Source organism: Primulina tabacum, chromosome 16 (assembly GCF_025594145.1).
Source record: "Primulina tabacum isolate GXHZ01 chromosome 16, ASM2559414v2, whole genome shotgun sequence".
Taxonomy (NCBI): domain Eukaryota; kingdom Viridiplantae; phylum Streptophyta; class Magnoliopsida; order Lamiales; family Gesneriaceae; genus Primulina; species Primulina tabacum.
Genome location: NC_134565.1, coordinates 33,457,054 through 33,475,374, shown reverse-complemented (window position 1 = coordinate 33,475,374; position 18,321 = coordinate 33,457,054). Strand labels below are relative to the sequence as shown.

The following is an 18,321-nucleotide window of genomic DNA, read 5'->3' as shown; positions in this document are numbered from 1 at the left end:
TACCCATGAAACAAACTAATTAATTAAACAAAAAACCGGCCAACTGGCCCGGCTCGAAAATTTCTATTTTAATCTCTATATCTTGCTGCTCATTTTTAATTACAATTAATAATCAGAACTCTCCCCGGCTTGGAATAAGATCATTCTCCAACGACCTTTTTTACATAACAAAACAGCCATTCGGGTTTTCGTCGCTAAAAAATTGATCGTTGACGTACGTCGGTGGCGGCGGAGGAGGTCCATTCGTATACTGGACCATGTAACCAGTGTTCGGATAGCCTTGGTGATTGTACATCTGGGCACCGTAATGATCTTGGTAAGAATAGTTTTGGTTGTACATTGGACGCATTGCATATAATGTTTGTGGGTTGTACCCTTGAAACTCCATTTTGTTGACCTCAACCTTTTTCTCCTCTCCGTCGGCTTTCGGCCCAGCTTCTTTCTTGTGATCACCTCCACCCTCTTTTTTCTCGCCTCCGCCAGATTCTCTCTCTTTCTTGTCTCCAACGCCGCTTTCAGCTTTGTCTTTCATGTCGCCACCGCCGCCTTCTTTTCCCTTCTTCTCTGGGGCGGCCCCGTCGTCTTTCTTGGGTGGTGGAATAATTTCGACGGGCCTTTTCAGTTTCTCTTGTAAATAAGTTTGGACTTCTTTTGGCTCCATTGTTCCTATCAACGTGACCAGATCCTTGTCCACATCCGTTGTTACGGAATTCACACCTATTAAAAAATACATTAGCTTGTAAAACTTTAATATATTGTAAAAATTGATACGAGGAATGATTATAATTAATAAAAACAATATTTAATTAAAGATTAAGAAAAGTTTATTTTATATCAATATTAATTCTATATAATTGAGCCAACTCACCATCGACGTGCTTTAAAATGATCCTCTTTATTTTAGTAGCGCAACCGTCACAATGCAACGTCAGTTTCATCACAACAGTGCTAACAACAGGCTGAATCATAAAAACCACAAAACATAAATAAATTTTTATTAAATTATTATAAATCAACAAAACAAATAATAATAATAATAATTTTATGTACTAATTACCTCCTTTGGTTTCTTTTCTTCGACCTTCTTTTCTTCCACTTTCTTTTCAGCCAGTTTCTCGTCGGACTTCTTGTCTCCGCCGCCGTCCTTCTTGGGCTGAGGAGAGATGAGCTCCACCTTCTTCTTGGTTTTTACCTCAACTCTCTCCCGAAGCCATGAAGGGTCCACGTTTCCGGTCACCGTCAATTTGTTGGCACCCCAATCTGCCTTTACTTTCTCCACGCCTTCACAAAACAAACCATTTACCACATTATTATTTTTTTTTGGGGGGAAAAATATGCATTTTATAGATCATGGTGAAACTAGAGGATGCGTTTTTTTAAAAAAAAATTGACCAAGATTATTTCTCAAATTTTCACCAAAAAATATATATCATGGTGAAATTTGTCTGGCGAAAAATCAAATTGAATTTGACCGTAACTGTTTTTTATTAAAAGGGATTTTTGTTTTTTTTTAAAAAAATTCTTAAAATGGGTGTTTCTTGAGAACTCCAAAAAGTCATACTTTGCGACCAAATCAAGAAATCCGGTTTGACCTATAACAATGAACTATTTGACCTACTCCATCGGTACTCACAAAATAATTACCAAATTCTTGAGTTTTTGTTTTTTGGGTTAATTTTTTCAATTTTACTCATTGAAAATTTTACTGGCTAAATTATTATAATATAAAATTTTTTATACGTTTTTCATTTTTTTCTTTTGATGCCTTTTCAAGAATTCACTTTCCGAATGAAATAAAAATCTAAAACATAATTTTGGGTGGGGAATATATATAAGTTGAGTTACGATATATTAAAAAAATCAAATAACAAAAATTCTTTTTAAGAGAAAAAAAAAAAGAAGCAGCAGAAGAAGAAATGATTGTACCTTCAAAATGATTAACAGAGCGTCTAACTTTCTTGGCACAGCCTTCGCAATGCAAGTCCAGTTTCAGCACCACCGTGGTTGGTCCCTCCTCTTTCTTTCCGCCGCCGTCAGCCGTCACAGTGGGAGCCTTCTCACCGTCACTCTTCTTCTGATCATCTTTCTGCAGCAAGAAATTAAACGAAAATTTTCAGCTAAACAAATCAAGGATTTCATCAAAAGAAGAGAAAATATAATTTAGGAATCAAACAACTAAGAAAAGAAAAATTAGAAACATTAATTAGATTAATTACCTCACCCATTTGATTGTTAATATGGGTTAACTATTTTCTCTCAAGAATTAGAAGTAGGAAAGAAATATAATTGCTTGAAGGGGAGGAAATGGAGGTGGCAATGGGGGAATTTATAGCAAAAATAAATTGAAAAAAAAATTAGATTTGATTTTTAAAAAGGCATACGGGACCGCTGTAACAAATTCAAGGAGAAAAATGAAATCGAATGGAGTTTGTTTTGTATTTTTGCGTGTCACACATGCATGTGTATGTATGTATGTATGTATGTATGTAAGTGATATGGATGTGAATGTATGACATGTGGGATGATGGATTACTCGATTCCCGTCCGAGTAGACTAAATTTGGAGCTTAGGTTTCGTGACAAAACAGCTAACTTTGACTAAACCATGACTATTTGAAATTACTTTTCTGCCCTCAATTTCAATTTGGTTAATTGTTAAATTAAAAATTTATTTATTTTTGTTGTAATCTGGGTAAGGTGCGATTGTTTTTGTTTTAACATAAGATCGAATATATATTATTTTTATTGTAGAGTAGGTTTTTTGTGTGAGAGTTTCACGAATCTTTATTTTTGAGACGGATCAACTCTACTGATATTTATAATAAAAAAAAATATTTTTTCATGGATGACTTCAAATAAGAGATACGTCTGAAAAAATACGACCCGTGAGACCGTCTCACACAAGTTTTTCTCTTTATTGTAATCGAGGTAAGATGAGATTTTTTTTGTTTTAACATGAGATCGAAAATATACATATATCCTCGTTATTTGAGAGATTTAGTCACTGCATTTCGTATACATTAAATTGCCCGTTTAGGAACTCCAAAAGCTAGAAAATAAGTCGTTTGCACCTCTTGTATCATTTTGAAAGATATTTGTTAGTTTGATAAGATTACATAATATAATTTAAAAATAGTATCAAAATAAATAATTGATGTATGAGTAGGTCTCTTATGAGACGGTCTCACGAATCTTTATCTGTGAGTCTTGTCAACCCTACCGATATTCAGAATAAAAAGTATTACTCTTAGCATAAAAAGTATTAATTTTTTTATAGATGACCCAAATAAGATATCTGTCTCACAAAAATACGACTCGTGATATCATATCACATAAGTTTTTGCCTTGATGTATTTTTGGAGTAACTAAACAAATTGTCTAGTTTACCAACTCAAACTGGATCAAGAATTGAACGAATTTATAAATTATAGAGTTGCATACTCTAGCCCCTATAATATGAATAGTAATTGTGACACCGTGGATTGATAGTTGAAAACCCACTCTCTAAACATTTTATTATAAGGTTCATGAGCAATCAAATTATTATTATTTTTATATATTAAGGTATAGTTTGTTACATGAGATAAGAGATGGATTGATAAATAATCATTCTTATCTCACGTTTGATATCTTTTTAGAAAGCCTATGATACCCGTGATAAATAATTTTATATATGGATAAAATATCCCTTTTATGAGATGTGATATTTTAATCTAATGATAAAAACACCACAAATGACTTAATTGCCCTTAATATATAAAAATCATAAATCATATTGTTCTCTCATTTCACTTGTAGGTAGAAATTAAAATCAAGTAAATATTTTTATTTATTTTTATATATTATATAATATGATAATTACATAAATGAACTTGATATAATTATATAAATGATTTGTATAAATCTCAATAAAATTATTAGTATCACTCGATTAACCTTAAACATTTATATTTGACTTGACTCACAAAATTAAGGGCTCAATTATCATATTATATAATATATAAAATTAGGTTAAAAGAAAATCATCCAAGCAATGTCGGCGCATTAACATATAAAAAATATGAACTCAAGCAACAACTTTGAAATTATAAAATTTATTATGATAAAGTTAATTTTGTCATTACAATCTAATATATAAATTTAATCACTCTTATTAAAATCATAACAAACATTAAATATAATATCTCACATCTTATTTATCATCAACTTATCCTTATATTATATATCACATGTTTATCCTATCATGTATACTAAACTATGTCTAAATACTTAACAAAATTGACATCTCAGCTTACATTGAATTGAGAGAAATATATAAATAACAAGACGATATATACCTCCACTTACCGTAAAATTCGAGTCAAACAATAGATAAAACAAATACTTAACAAACGGTTGGTTTCACATAAAATTGCACAATATTTCTGTTTTCTCCCGTAAAACGATGGGAATCGTGTTATTAAGGATGATGACTTTCAACTGAGTATGAGGTAGCCACACGTTCCCCGCAGCTCACGATGCATATCGATTTTCAAGTAATTACTTGCAGAAAATTCTAAGCATTGTGAAGTCAATATACATCCGACTCCATAAAAAGGAATGTTCAAAGTGTGGAAAACGCAATGCATGACCAGTCAAACATTTTATCTTAATATATATATATATATATATATATATATATATATAATTTTGATATGTTGTGTATCCATCGTGCACATTTATACAAAAATTGTCGGGTGGAACCCACCTGTTTTATGTATAATTTTGATATGTTTTATCACATCAATAGATAAGTAACACTTCAACCGTGCTTATATAGATAAGTAAGGTGAACGTGTATCATATCAAAATTTTATATATCTCTCGTACTTCTGGCCTCGTGATGGCTTTACCGTCGATCTATTGCATAAATCTATTATGTAAATCTATTTTTTTCCCAAAAGATGATGAAATGCTAGTTTCCTAATTCTCGAAATAAAAATTCGTAATAATAAATGGTCAAGCCATCGCGAGGCCAGTATGTCGTACATTTTTTTCTGGGAAAAAAATGTTTACACATGAATATCGAATTTCAATTTAATTAGATAAAAAAAATTGATCTATAATATCTGTAATTGAACTAAGAGTGAAGTTATTCACACTTCATTTTATGAATGAAACCATCATGATTTTGTACCTAAAATGGAGTATAAATAATTAGCTTCTCTTCACCTATCTATTTCAATCTATAACTTTAATAATCAAATGAAAAGTTTGTGTAATAACTAATTTTGATAAAAAAAAATAAGAAGAGAAAAAATATATAATCATTTGATAATTGTATTTTTCGCAAGTTCATTTGAAAAAAAGTAAAAAAAAAAAAAAAACTCATAAGTAATTTTTTTTTTTGATAACCTATTTAAATTATTTTTCAAAATCACGAATTAAAAACCTAATATATTCAATAAGATTTGAACCCAAACCAGAGTAGTCTTGAAACGTTATCCTTGTCATTAGAGCACAAGATCCTTAGCACAACACGCATTTATTTATTTTACTTAAAATTAAGATGATTTATCCCTTCGTTTAATTTGAACCCAAAAAATCAAAAACAAAAATTGGCAGAATTGGGAATTGTTAGTCACTTTGAAAATTAGTGGCACGGAAAATTAAAGTTGAAGCTGACACGTCTGACTTTTTATCACGTTTTTTGTAGTATTTTTTTTTTTAAGAATAAAGTATGATATCGTTTGAGTAATTATCTTACTACTAATGAACCATTCAACCAAAGTCTTAACCTACGAATTGTTTTGTGGCCTAGATTTATCTCCACTATAGCTCTAAACTTGAATCAAGATTAATTTATCGATTATTTATATCCACTATAGTTTAATGAGTCGTCTCACAAATCAATTTTGTAATACAAATCTTCGACCTTACCTGATTTGAGCTGACTCATGGAAAGATTATTTTTTTATGTCAAAAATATCATTTTTAACTCTAATATTGGCCGTGTCGATATATCTCATAGATATAAATCGACGAGACCGTCTCTTGTCCTACTCAAAAAGAAAATTGCTACTCCTGACATTTGTTTTTAGTTTGAAAGCATCAGTTTGTTTTCGCTAAAGGTCCAGCAATATTTGGTTGTTTTTAGATCGTTGTGGCTGACAATGTCTTAAATTTGCTTTGAAAGTCTGTATATTATAAAATGAAATAAAATATGAATATACTAATATTAGTTTATATTTCATTGGTCATTTGTGCATTAAAGGGTCAGAAACAAGCACACCACCAATAATATTCAAAAGGCAAACAAAGTTTTAATTGGTGGCCTATTGATACTTCACAATAGTGGTTTCGGATTTGGACCACTTTGATATTCCTTTACATTTCTGGATTCAACTCTACTTCCACTATATTATGTAGGTAACCCACTATTCGAGGGTTATTTGTCAGTCTTCTGGATGTCCAGTGTAGTTATAACGCACACTTTTTACTTTTATTTTTTTTTAATAGAAGTAATTTTTGTTTTAAAAAAAAAAGATCTTGCCATGTTCTAGCCCGAAATTGTTTGGGTTTGAACTAAAACACATTGGATATGGACCAACATTGGCTTTGAATTGGACTTGGACTTGGAACCAAGGCCCTCTTATTTGTGTGGGCTGTGTTGCCCAAATAACAATTGACCCATTATATACGACATTTTTTATACGGCGTAATTCCTTTCTCCATCTAGGGTTTCTGCGTTCTCTTTCACAAGGGATCAAATTTCACTATCCCTGTCAAGGAAGGATGGGCGGGAAGTGCCCGCACCGGAGTGTGAAGAAGCGCCGATACTCTCATAAAACCTTCCGTCGAAACAAATTTCTGCTCAAAGGCGACGACGCGGTTTATGATGAACTTCAGAAAGCGGAGGGAGATAGGAAGCTCTTGCCCGTGGATGAAGATCTTCCGGGGATGGGGCAGTATTACTGTTTACACTGCGAGTAATTTGAAATTTTATTTTTTTATTACATCTTGTTTGATCCTCTTTTTTTGTTGGAACTGATTTTTAGCTTGTTTTCCTTTGCAACTTCAGTCGTTATTTTGCTAATACGAGTGTGAGGGATGATCATTTCAAGACCAAACGACATAGGAAGCGGTAGGCGTACAGAAATAATTGCTCTATATCCTGTTTTCGGTTATTTTTATCATTAGCTATTCGTTTCCGCACATTCGATTCTTTTTATTACTCTGGGGTGTCTTAGTTTTATAACAACGTGGAGATAGCGTTTCATATTATAGAATTATAAGGAATTGGAAGTTGAATTACTAGCTGTTATAATAGATTATTTGGAATAAGTCGGCTTAGTGGTTATTCCTCGTACCTTTCTTGTAAACGTGCTTCATTATGTATCCATCTAATTTGCCGCTTTTAGGAATTTCCTCATTCAAGCTTACAAAGGAAGATTCAAGATTAACATTTTTGGTTGGAGCTTCTCGTGATTAGTGGATGAATGTGGTTGCAAAATATGGTTGTAGTCTGGATGAAAGTTATATAATTTCATCTAATCGAATGTTAATGGTCTACTTTCATCTAGGTTATCTCATTAGACGATTTCATTTATGAAAAATGAACATCATCAACAAATATAAAATGTATAAATGAAAGTGTATTATCATAAAAACTAGTTTAATGAAAAATAAGTTAACAATCCGACTGGATTTCAATTCTCGATATGAATATATCACACATAATTGATTCAGCCAAATATAGGTTGTCATCCGATTAAGAATGAATTAGATGGAATTCCTTTGACATCTTTGTCCGGTTGTGCACCTGTGGTCAAAGTGCAACCTAATAGGTGAAATATTTTCATAGTGGAGATTTATCTTGTCTGATACACCCACCCTCAAAAATTGGTTTGATATTTTTTCCGTAATTCCCAAATGAATGTTAGCATCACTATCTTCGATAATCTTTTTGATTTTTTTCGCCATTCTAGTGTCCCATCACATGAACTTTGAGCAAGGTGTTAAGAATGTACCCTCTAATTATGGTGGGATATAGATGTGAAACATAATGCTTTGTACTCAAACAGCGTATACTGAGTTTATCTTTGATATACCAAATTCCAGAATAATTGGGGATAGTTGTGAGATCATGAATTTGCTGGAAGGTATATGCTATGTTGTTTTCCTCTATGCTTTGCTTTGTTGATTGATGAATTTTTGTGAATGTGTTAGTTTAGTTGATGTGTCGAAGTAAAAAAAAAGCTCAGCTAGAAAGTATTTTTCATTTTTGTGCTTTCTTTTGATTTTTCAAAAAACATGTTTACATAGAAAACTATGTAACCTCTTGCATAAGCATTTTATGTTTGTGCGATATAAAATAGATTGATTGATATTACATGCTTTTCAACTGAAGTGCTATTTTTGGCAGTTTAAAGCTAATGGCGGGGCCAGCTCCTCACACTCAACTAGACGCAGACCTAGCTGCTGGTATGGGCATGCCAGATAATGGTCCAAAGTTAATGCCAATGTAAATTGGTGGCTTTGGTTAACAATATAGCACGACTATCCCGAATAGCATAGATATGCCTGAGAGATTTTAGCGGTATTATTCAACAGGGTACCAAACTAGATTATTGTTTTTGCATTTTTCAATAATTTGTTTTAATGTCGGTTGTGGTGCTATACTGTGTCAAATGGATTCGATAGTTCTTCTAAGAACTTTCATGTGATTCGGGTGATAGATATATCTTCATTTTGGTGCGTCATTTCCTGAGATCCTGTTTATGTTGTTTGTTTGTAAGATGGAATTCTTTCACTCTTTCTAAACTCGGCTCGAATCAGCTTTTTTTTTTTTGGAGATATACCGGAAATTGTATTTTGTGGGCAATTTAGGAGTTTTATGTAGTACTACCGTATAAGTCACTTTGCGAACTCTAAATTAAGCCCTGTCAAGGACGTCAAACTCTGTATTAGGGGGATATTCCGCGTAGGGATTAAAAATTTAATTATTAGCGACCCCACTATGCTCGATCGAGCTCACATGTACAGCTAAAATTCATGTAGGAAGATATAATTACCCAACAAAGTTTGTACCAATTTAGATGTAAGGTTCTCTCATTTTTATTTTTGAAATTGATAATAAAATTAACTTCCAGAGGATCTAGCTTTCAGCCTACGTATAAATTGTATTTTTTAAAATGATAATACGTTCAAAATCAATAAAAATTGAGCAGGTCTTCTCAGATAGGTGATCTGGTTCGTGTATATATATATAATGAAAAATAATATTTATCGAATCGAGTAAAAGATTTTTCTCATAAATTGAATCGTAAAATAGTTTTATAAGAGTTTTTAGTTTTTTTAAAAAAGTAATAAATGAATTTACTTATCGATAATTTCATAATATTGAAGACAAACGAATCTAACAAGTTTACTACTTGATAAAGGCTTCATCTATTTTTTGTATTGGGCCTGGTGTGGATTGTCCGCGGGTCAGCCCGAATAGATCAGTCAAGTTCACAGCCACTGAAAACTTTGACTCAGCCGCAGCCATGGTTCCTCGAGGATGCATATATACTAAGAAAGTTGATCAATCTAGTTAAACCCTGATCCATCCACCCCCACAAACCCTAATTTCTTCAGTCAATCAGCAATCATGGTAATTCTTTCGTGATTTTCTCTCTGATTTTGTCCGAACTTGTAATTTTTTTTAAAGTTTTATGTTTTTCCTTAAAAGTACTTTGATTTGTTATGCGTGTGTGTGTATAGACTGGAGAAGCTGTGAATCCCAAAGCATATCCATTGGCAGATGCCCAGCTGACCATCACAATTATGGATCTCGTTCAACAAGCTGCAAATTACAAACAACTTAAGAAGGGTGCTAACGAAGGTGAAATTTTCTCTGTGTTTCTGCAGAAACATTCTTTTCATAAGTAGACCCACCTGCTCTATTGGGACTGTCTCTATGTTGTCGTTATTTGATCGCTATGTTTATTGATATAATTTCGACGATGGAATGCATATATGTGTGTTTGTTTGTTGCAGCAACTAAGACTCTCAACAGAGGAATTTCCGAGTTCATTGTTATGGCAGCTGACACTGAGCCTCTTGAAATTCTTCTTCACCTTCCTCTTCTTGCTGAAGATAAGGTAACTTTTCTAATTCAGAATTTTTTTTTGGAATTATAGGAGTGGGGAGTGCGACTCGAGACCAGAGGCCTTGGTTTCCTAATTCGGAAGTTTTGTTTGAAATATACTACGAAAATGGGTCCCCTCGTAGTTGTTTTTCCCATGAAGCCAGAGCAAAATGACTACCCTTTTGTGTGGACACTCTCTCTGACTTGTTAATCATTTCCAAAAACCATGCAATTACCCTTAAAACTGAAGGACCGTAACATAGTGTTATACTAATAATGTGGCCGCAGGTCTATTTTAATGAGTTGTAGTCAATTATAATGGACAATCTTTTTCAAAAATATTTCTTTCTGCAGGCATTACATAGGTTGGCATACTTAATAGTTATCATTTAAATTAAATAACTAATGGAACTTTTAAAACTTAATTAGCATGAGGTATGAGTTACTTGAAATGGTCTGAGTACAAAAATATAGTTCAAGTGTTACTCCAAACTTGATATAGTGGTTATTTCAGTCTTCAGAGGCTAAACACAATGTATCCGACCTTTTGCTTTTGAGTGCAGAATGTGCCTTATGTTTTCGTTCCATCAAAGCAAGCTCTTGGTCGGGCATGTGGAGTTACCAGACCAGTTATTGCTTGTTCAGTGACGAGCAACGAAGGAAGCCAGTTGAAATTTCAAATACAGCAGCTGAAGGTATTGGTGGGGGTGCCTCCGGCTTTTTAACTTTTGTCTGTTTATTCATAGATTTGATACGATATATTTAGAATTTGTACTAGTTGACGTTAATTTATGATATTTTTATTTCTAAATTGATATCGCCTGATGCAGGATGCGATCGAGAAGCTTCTGATATGATTGTGTGATGCTAATTCCAGCATGACCGGCCTCTTGTGCGATCCCGAGGCTTTGACTGAGTGATTTTTCCAGTTACATGAGAACATCTTGTGTAGCGATATGGCATGAGAAATGCAGTAAGCTTATACTGTGTTGGTTTATGAAGTTTATGTATCATGACTCCAGATAAACTGATTCTTGAATAATGGTTTTCTGTTACATTCGAGCAGTATAAATATTGAATATATATAGATGAAGAAGGCATAAGCACATAAATAAAGAAATATAAAAACGACTCAAATTCGGTAGATGGACTAGAATTTGAGAGTAAAAAACTTGATAAAAGTAGGACTTGAATTGAGTTCGCGATTAATCGACGATAAAAATATAGGTATCTTTTTTAAAATGCTTCACCCTTAGGCATTTCCGAACATGAAAATTGAAATGATTGTGATTATGCACCTAATACACAAGTGAATGAAAACTAAAAGCTTCAAAAGCATTGTTTCTAGAAAAACAAGTGATTCAGCCACATTATACTTCACGATAAAATGATGGAGACTAATAATCCCTTTGTCCTATTTTTGTTCTTTTTTATTTGCTTCTCTCTTTTATAAGTCTGCTTTTCCATTTGTGCAACCACCACGTGAAGTTGGCCAATAATGTAGTTTTCCCAAGTCTTCGTGTACTCAAATCACTGTCTTCGTGAACATGAAAGATGCTCAGACATGGTCACCTTCCATGAGTTTGATCCACATGATGTTCTCCCCGTGTGGGTTATTTCGACGTTTCATCATCGATGCTGCACTGTTTCTTGCAAGGATCAAAATTCGTGAAGGAACGTTGTTTCCTTCCCTCGGGTTACTCGTTTAAAAAATTCCTTACGGAAAAGATTAAGAAGTACGAAAGAAAATAAAATTTAATTCTTCATCACTTTTATCAATGTAGAGCAAGGAGTTAAATTTGACTAGGTGTTTGAAAGGGTAAACTACAACTATATATATTAGATATATTCGTGTAAACTTATCTACAACAATCGTTATTTTAGCTAATAACCATGCTATATACAACATCAAAATCCCAAGAAAACAAGAGAGCCAGGAAATCAATTTGGGATGTATCTAAATTTCTAAAGTATACTTCTATCCAGTTGTCATTTAGCTTAACTTCATTCATTGACCTTGACGATCGTGTAGTGGAAATGAAGAAGCTGTAGAACCTGATGCGGTGCCATTAACGGTAGTGAATAGTTGTAATTGTATCATACGTGCATACATGCCATCGGGGTGATTTTTCAATAGATGAGAATGAGAACCTTGTTCGGCTACTTTTCCATCGTCAAGAACCGCAATGACGGTCGCATTTCTGATAATTGAAAGTCTGTGTGCGACTAAAATTGTCGTTTTTCCTGCACAGGAGCGCTCCAAAGCTTCTTGTATGCACTTTTTGGACTCGGCGTCAAGTGCACTAGTGGCTTCATGGAACAAAATTATCTGGGATTTTCTCAATAAAGCTCGAGCAATGGCGATTCTTTGCTTCTGTCCACCAGAGAGTTGTATTCCCCGTTCCCCGACAAATGTTTTGTAACCATCGGGTAATGAGGATATGAACTTGTGAGCATTTAACAAATGTTGCTGCTTCAGTGATTTCTGATTCAGTGGCTGACTCGTGCCCCATAAGCTAAGTTTTCGTACACGGTTGTTGCAGAGAGGCAGGGTTCTTGTGGTGAGGCAGCAATGTGGCGTCGCAGTGACTTCAAATTGTACTTCCTGATATCTTTTCCATCAATTATAACACGCCCGGACGAGGGTTCATAGAATCTCTGTATAAGGGAGATGACTGAGCTCTTACCACAGCCACTAGGTCCAACGAGGGCTAATGTTTTCCAAGCTCGGGCTCGAAGATTCATGTCATGAAAGATCAAAACATCAGGTCGCATGGGATACGAGAAATCCACATGTTTGAACTCTATTTCGCCTCTCATCCGATCTGTGATAGATATGGCGCTTGGATCATCGGGCTCGATTTTAGTTTTACCGTCGAGAAGGTCGAAAACTGAGCGAATTGCACGCCTACGGGAAAATTTTTGGGTGAATCAAAGAGGCATATTTTTATATTTTATATATTTCATAAAATTTCATGCAACATAAGTTAACACGATCTCATGACGTCTATTAAAATATTTTTTTTTGTGTCCGATACTGAAAATCATAACTTCAGCTCTGTTTTCGTCAGTCCGAAAAAACGATTAATTTATGAGTTTGATCGATCGAGGGGAAGGTCAAATCTACTTCTTGGACATTACTCTCGTTACAGATCCAATTATCGTCGTTGAACTAGCCTTTTATGTTAGGTTAAACACGAATCTCGTATATTTGAACTAATAACGACGATCAGATCTACGGATAATGCCCCAAAAATAACATCTTATATTAACCAATTTCCAGTCTAACAAGTAGCTAGGAAAAATCTTTACTCTTGTACCACTGATTCCGCCTGAGGGAAGAACTTAAAAGGAAAAAATGTACATGCTATTTTTTCTACAGTTTATGCTACTTTTAACAAAAGAAACAAGTAAATTTCTTAATCGAAAAGCTATTGGAAAAAAAAAATCTACGTTGATTTTTCCAACTTATGGAAATACAAAAGTGGAACATGAATATTTAAATTATTTTGTGTGATATTTTTTTTGGCTTATAGGTTCTAAATTTTCAATACGAAGTCTTGTTATTGTCACACATACACACATATATAATATTATTATATCAATCCTTTTTAAAAAAAAAAATTATTAACAAAAAAAAAATCAAATTTATTATACAAAGACAGAAATGGACTGATTAGATTACTAAATCTTGGTAAAATTATATAGAACCAAATTTCAAATAAAAATCTCATATCCATTTTTTTTTCCAAAATGCGATTTTTAGCTCCAATATGATTGAAACTTATATATTGACATTGAAATATATTAAATGTGACTTTCAATAAATGTTTTTTTTTATTTTAAGTTCGAAAATTAATTTGAAATTGAAATTTATGTATAGTCACATCATGAATATGTAAGAATAAGTGCTTGTCGCTTTATCAACAAGCTATAAATTATGATAAAGATACAACTCATATTTTAAAGTGTACAATAATTTAAGCATCATATTTCAATTGCTCTAACTAATAGAGACAATTATTACACATAATAATATATCTCTCAATAATTACATTTCTTGTAATAATGAAAATCGAACCTATGACTTAGGATTTGATATCAATTGTAGGAATGAACGTTTGTCGTTTTACCAAAATGTATAACTGATGCTAATATTGCAAATCAAATCTTTTAAACCATATAACAGCTCATACAACACATTTCGATTGTTTTACCCAACAAATATACAAGAGTATGTTTTTTGTGAGACGGTTTTACGAATCTTTATCTGTGAGACGGGTCAACCCTACCGATATTCACAATAAAAAGTAATATTCTTAGCATAAAAAGTAATATTTTTTCATGGATGATCCAAATAAGAGATCTGTCTCACAAAATACGACTCGTGAGACCGTTTCACACAAGTTTTTATTCAAATACAATTATTGTGCCGAAGAGAATATTTTCCTATTTCCCGTTGTTGTGAATCCCGATTCATAAAATATGATATCCTACAATGACAAATTACAAACAGCTGTTATTTAGAACAATTTAGTACTTCATCAATAATTAATAATCACATTATCCGACAAGTCAGTGAAGAGGTCAATGTATTATTATTTTATAAAAAAGTTTGCTTAATTTTCTTAATCAAATTTTTTTAAAGGAACTAAAGTTTTGTTAATCATCTTTGCTAAACTTATTCTTTGTTTGGCGATATACATCTTTCATCAAGGCAACCAGGGGCGGCTGCCGGATGCGCCTGGAAATTAGGACTGGGATGAGGCGCCACTCACCAGGTACAATTTTATTAATATTGGGAGACAAAGTTTTTATTTTTTTACATGAAAATTTAATAGGGAAAATTGAATTTGTGTCCATTACAAGCTTTTTCTTTTTTTTTTTTACCATTTTTGTCTTCTATGATATCAATTTTCAATATCAGCATTGTATCTTCCTATTTTTGATAATTTTAAACTCTTTTCATTGAGAACGCTGGTATGACATTACACAGTACAATACTACATCACAGCCGCATTAGTGTCACGTTACCATCATGTCGAAAAAAACTAAAATTATCCAAAAATACAAAGATAGCGAACTAAGACTGAAATTTAACAACATATGACCAGAATAACAAAACAATATGAAAAATGTAATTACATTTTTCTTACATAATAATCCTCTAACATATATTGAAATAGTGGTCATTAATCCTAAAACTCTATTTTCCCCAACTTTTTCATTTAATTTTTTTTAAAAAATAATTAAATATTTGATCACAAAAATTTCAAAATAAATTTAATTTTCTCATTGAATTTTATGGGTTTAAAAAAGAACTTGGTCAATAATTTTTATATGGTGATATATATCATGGTCACATTTTTCTCGGAATCTTAGCGTGGACTGTTTCTAATGGAATTTAAATTCATTTAATTAATGATTAATTAAGAGGACTTCAATTTCTCATTTGCTAAAGTTTTGGGTCTTTTATCAAATTATAGCACTTTTAATTTTATATTAACAATCTACCGTATTTTTCAAAAATTTATTAAAATATTGTAAAAAAAAATAAATAGAACTTTTACTCCCCCGCCCTTCCAAATGGGGGGAGCAAATTATTTCACCTCCCCCGCCTCCCCTACAGGCGGGGGAGAAAGAAATTAATTTAAATTCTCCCCCGCCTTTATGACAGGCGGGGGAGAGTTATTTTTTTTAAAATATTTCCCGCCTTTGCAGGAGGCGGGGCAGAAAAATTAATTTTAAATTTTACCCGCCTATAGAATATATTTTTAAATTATAAAATTTAAAATGCTTGCCCCCGCCTATTGCATCGGCGGGCAAATTTAAATATTTTTAAAGTAGAATTCTTTTGTTTTTTATGACGTGTTCGTTTATGTTTTAGATATAATAATTTTGTTTTTTTGTGTAATTATTGGTGGGTAATGGAAAACAACGAAATTAATATATTTTATTTTATCTAAAAAGATGATTTAACGTTACTATACAAAAAGATGGATTTGAACTCACGTGAAGAGATCATTATTATTGTCCATCTATATCAATTGATATTTTTACACACTTATTGATGTATATTTGATTGATAAGTTTGGCTGTATCTTATCATATCTTTAAATGTCGGCATGAATTTGTGTCGAATAATCATTGTGATTTAATTGATATAAATTTAATTATTATAGTCCATCTTAAGACACTATTTTTCAAAATATTCTTGTTTGTTAAAGATTTTATAATATAGCATTGCATTATTTTATAATCTTCAACTACCTTTTTCACTATTACAACTCAGTGAATTATTTTTGATCAAAAAACATTTGACCCATTTTATTCCCTAAAATTTCTCGAATAATAATTGAAATAAATATATTATATTACGTGATCTTTAATTTAACACTAAAAAATAATAAACATATAAAAGTTTATCTCGATGATTAAATTCATGTCTAATAAATTTTTTAGATTTTATTTTATTATTTATGTCTAATATTTTAATTAAATGATACTACTAAATCATAACTTTTTCTCCTACATTTTACAAATTATTAATATTACAAAATATTAGATCTAATCTTAAAAAAAAAAAACGCTACTATATACAAAGTAATAAATTTAATAAGAAATATTACAAAATATCAGATCAAAATTTTAAATTCTTAAAGAATAGTTTGAATAGAATTGTGAAAATGATTATTTATATTAACAACGGTATTCATAAAAACAATGTAAAAAGCTAATTAACATATTTAGCAATTAACATAATTAATATGTTAGTTTGATTAGTTATTTAATCTAATACCAAATTTAATTATGATGATAATAGGAAATAATCCCTCTTATTTGACTTAATTTAACATGTTTTGTGTCATTATGAAAATGATTCAAATGATATAATTGAAATTTAATTTAATTAAGTGCTAGTTTTAAAAACTAACTTAAAGTTAAATTTGATCATAAACATACATGTGTAGAAGGTCATTTTAAAATCCTTCTAAACAAATATATCATTTTTACGTAAACATAATAAATAAAAACACTTCAATAATATTTATGATAACAAATTAACAAATAAATATATCATAACAAAACTTAAAGATAATAATTTTAACGAATTAAGATTAAAAATTTCTAAACATAAATTAAAATTAATATAATACAACCATCAAATAAATTAATTGAATACAAATAATTTTATCAACACTTAGAAATATTATTTACCTTTTAATAAGATAGGCACGATAATACCAATATCTACACTTCCTGAAATAAATCAAGAGACAGAAGGTATAAAATTATTAGAATTCAAAATTTTATTAAAAAAATTTGAGACGAAAAATAAATCAAATCCATACCGACAAATTTTTGAACAACCTTTGAATACAAAATGCAAGTGAACTTCTGTGAACACAATACAAGTGAAAAATCTTTGAATACAAAATGCAAGTCTCGTGTATATATATAGAGGAATTCTATTTTAAAAATATTTAAATTTGCCCGCCACTGCAATAGGCGGGCAAGCGAAATTTTTTAAAAAGATTCTCCCCCGTCTGAACGTCAGGCGGGGGAGAATTTAACTTAATTTCTGCCTCCCCTGCCTCCCCTACAGTTTGCTCCCCCCATTTGGAAGGGCGGGGGAGTAAAAGATTTATTTATTTTTTTTAATTTTTTTACAATATTTTAATAAATTTTAAAAAAGTACGGTAGATTGTTAATAGATAATAAAAAGTACTATGATCTGATAAAAGAGCCCTAAAGTCTTTGTTCACCCAAGTGGGATTTATTTATTTTGACCGCAACCATTTCAAGTCAATTTTGTTCCCACTAGAGAAAAAAGTAATTAATAATGGCTTGTTTAAATATGGACAGATGTGGCTATTGCAACCGTTGGAAATGGACTTATTTAAAAACGAATTTTTGATAATTCGATTTTCAGAGAAGTATATATTATTACAATTATTTTTTAAAAATATAGTAGAAAACACAATGGTTGTGATTATTATTTTGGAAATTTTCTTTTTCGATTCATTTGTTTTTCATGTTGTGATTTTATTCTACTCTATATATAGTCAAATTGAAATTTTAGTATGGTTTAATTAATTTAATTTTTTTTGAATTTTAGTCGTATTTTGGTCAAAAAAACACACGTTCCACCTATTTATGTGCAATGTAGGACAATTTTTCCTCCGTTTTGAAAATTCTCTGATTTTTATG

At 31.5% G+C, this 18,321-nt stretch overlaps 4 protein-coding genes across 4 annotated transcripts; 2 read left to right on the top strand and 2 right to left on the bottom strand.

Moving 5' to 3' along the window:
* LOC142529615 (heavy metal-associated isoprenylated plant protein 6-like) lies at nucleotides 1-2,348 on the bottom strand. The gene is made up of 5 exons (XM_075635191.1): nucleotides 2,217-2,348; nucleotides 1,927-2,086; nucleotides 1,058-1,281; nucleotides 869-959; nucleotides 1-717 (listed from the first exon to the last, which is right to left on the bottom strand). Exons 1-5 carry the CDS (start codon nucleotides 2,223-2,225, stop codon nucleotides 161-163), a joined length of 1,041 nt encoding a protein of 346 aa, XP_075491306.1. The 5' UTR covers nucleotides 2,226-2,348; the 3' UTR covers nucleotides 1-160.
* Nucleotides 2,349-6,695: 4,347 nt separating this feature from the next.
* Nucleotides 6,696-8,740, top strand: LOC142529282 (uncharacterized). Its single transcript, XM_075634774.1, has 3 exons — nucleotides 6,696-6,967; nucleotides 7,060-7,122; nucleotides 8,404-8,740. The coding sequence occupies exons 1-3, from the start codon at nucleotides 6,774-6,776 to the stop codon at nucleotides 8,504-8,506; spliced, it is 360 nt and encodes a 119-aa protein (XP_075490889.1). The 5' UTR covers nucleotides 6,696-6,773; the 3' UTR covers nucleotides 8,507-8,740.
* Nucleotides 8,741-9,468: 728 nt separating this feature from the next.
* On the top strand, nucleotides 9,469-11,165 carry LOC142529281 (uncharacterized). Its single transcript, XM_075634773.1, has 5 exons — nucleotides 9,469-9,633; nucleotides 9,744-9,864; nucleotides 10,020-10,123; nucleotides 10,674-10,805; nucleotides 10,941-11,165. Exons 1-5 carry the CDS (start codon nucleotides 9,631-9,633, stop codon nucleotides 10,965-10,967), a joined length of 387 nt encoding a protein of 128 aa, XP_075490888.1. The 5' UTR covers nucleotides 9,469-9,630; the 3' UTR covers nucleotides 10,968-11,165.
* A 953-nt stretch (nucleotides 11,166-12,118) lies between these two features.
* On the bottom strand, nucleotides 12,119-12,930 carry LOC142528521 (ABC transporter B family member 1-like). Its single transcript, XM_075633571.1, has 2 exons — nucleotides 12,798-12,930; nucleotides 12,119-12,699 (listed from the first exon to the last, which is right to left on the bottom strand). The coding sequence occupies exons 1-2, from the start codon at nucleotides 12,928-12,930 to the stop codon at nucleotides 12,119-12,121; spliced, it is 714 nt and encodes a 237-aa protein (XP_075489686.1).
* Nucleotides 12,931-18,321: the final 5,391 nt, after the last annotated feature.